This window comes from Hipposideros armiger, unplaced genomic scaffold (genome assembly GCF_001890085.2).
Source record: "Hipposideros armiger isolate ML-2016 unplaced genomic scaffold, ASM189008v1 scaffold_549, whole genome shotgun sequence".
NCBI lineage: Eukaryota > Metazoa > Chordata > Mammalia > Chiroptera > Hipposideridae > Hipposideros > Hipposideros armiger.
The window spans coordinates 1,299,135-1,300,759 of NW_017731899.1; the positions used below are offsets into that span (position 1 = coordinate 1,299,135).

At 56.4% G+C, this 1,625-nt stretch overlaps 1 protein-coding gene across 1 annotated transcript in view; it reads right to left on the bottom strand.

Annotated features, from left to right (window-relative positions):
* The window catches only part of LOC109396921 (deleted in malignant brain tumors 1 protein), a 147,298-nt gene that overhangs the window by 143,055 nt on the left and 2,618 nt on the right, over positions 1 to 1,625 (bottom strand). The window contains exons 4-6 of the mRNA XM_019669164.1: positions 1,090 to 1,419; positions 237 to 334; positions 112 to 141 (exon numbers count right to left, since the gene is read on the bottom strand). Coding sequence (XP_019524709.1) covers positions 112 to 141; positions 237 to 334; positions 1,090 to 1,419 — 458 coding nt within the window. The remainder of the gene's footprint in view (positions 1 to 111; positions 142 to 236; positions 335 to 1,089; positions 1,420 to 1,625) is intronic.

Consider the following 1,625-nt stretch of genomic DNA (forward strand, 5'->3'; position numbering starts at 1 on the left):
CCAAAATCCAGCGCCCCTGGGGGCCTGCCTCCAAGAGCAGTCGCTCCATCACAGTGTGTAGGATAGGCAGCTAGTGCAGGGACATCCTGAGTAAAGATGCCCGGGACTCACCTGGCGCGAGTGTGGACTCGGGCTGAGCATCTGTGAGGAAGAGAAGGAAAGTCAGACACAAAGCACACGGGGGCCTCCCGCCCCCATCCCAGAATCAAGGCCTTAGACACTCAACCTTCATATACCGAGCTCATATCCCAGTATGCACTGTGCATGGACACTGCCAGTGCCCGCCCAGCGCCTCCCTTTCCTCTGTCCACTGCCTGTGCCTGCCTCACTGAGCCTGAGGCCGAGATTCCCGATTAGGAAACTCAGGGTCACTTTGAGCACAGGGCACCACAGCCTATGCATTGACACCAAGGGTTTATTACAGAATGTCCGAAGAAATAGTTCAAGGTAGACCCCAACTCTTCCACCTTGAGGTTCGATGACATTCAAGCAGTCTGAGGGTTTCTTGTTTTTGCCCTGTGCCTCATACCACACTCGCCAAGGTCCTAAGTGGCTTGTTAGCAGTCTATTCACAGGCCACTTGACAACTCACACTTTACCCTTCTCCGACCTCTCGTCACTGTGTTGCACAACGAACATGATGCTCTAGCATCCTCTCCTCTGCGCCGGCAGCCGGGAGAGCACAAAGAAATAAAGCCATCAGAGAGGGGAGCTGCCACCAACCTCTCGGGCCATCACAAATAACGCTGCCCTGAAAGAAATGCCCCAGGTGACCTCCAGTGTGGAGGTTAGCTCACACTGCTGTGGGCACCTGAAACGGCCTCCTGCTCTGCCCATGGTAGCTAGATCCTGTATGTGAACACGGGTGCCACCATCACCTGACCCCACATGCAGGATGCCTGGGACAGGTACTAACCGAGCTGTGTCTTCAAGTAGAGTATGTGACTATGTACCGTGGCCGCCATTATGCCTGGGATAAACTAAGGTCCCAGGATGACGCATGAGGCTTGGGTATGGTCGCTGGTGGGAAGTGTGTCTGTCCTCAACAACAGCACCCCAAAAGGAGGTTCGGCGATCTTTGAGGCCCACCTGAGCAGATGACGCCGGCGTCCTCCCCGTGGTTACAGTTGTGCGAGTTCCAGCCTCTGTGTGGGCAGCTCCACAGGTGGGACTCATGCCCCGAGCAGCTCACGTCATCCAGGACAATCGGTCCTGAGCCCTGCCCAAACCGGGCACTTCCTGGAGCCGACCTGGCCCAGCCGCAGCCCAGCTGCCTGCACACCACATTGGCGTCGTTGGTGTCCCATCCGTCGTCACACACGGTGCCCCATGAGCCCCGGTACAGGACCTCCACGCGGCCCTCACACCGGTCACCTCCGTTCACCAGCCTCAGAGCCAAACTCGATTCGGTCGCGGTCCCTACAGGGTGGCACAAGAACACCCCTTCATTGTGTGTCTTGAGCTAACAGGCCGGAGGCATGTTCCACACTCTGGGCATAAACTTACAATCAATATCCCCTGGGTAAGAGGACACCTTAGGACAGGTCAGGGGTTAAACTTTATGGCAGAAAGAGGCAGACACACGGTGTATAGTCCAAGGTCAAGGATGCTGCTATGTAGGGAAG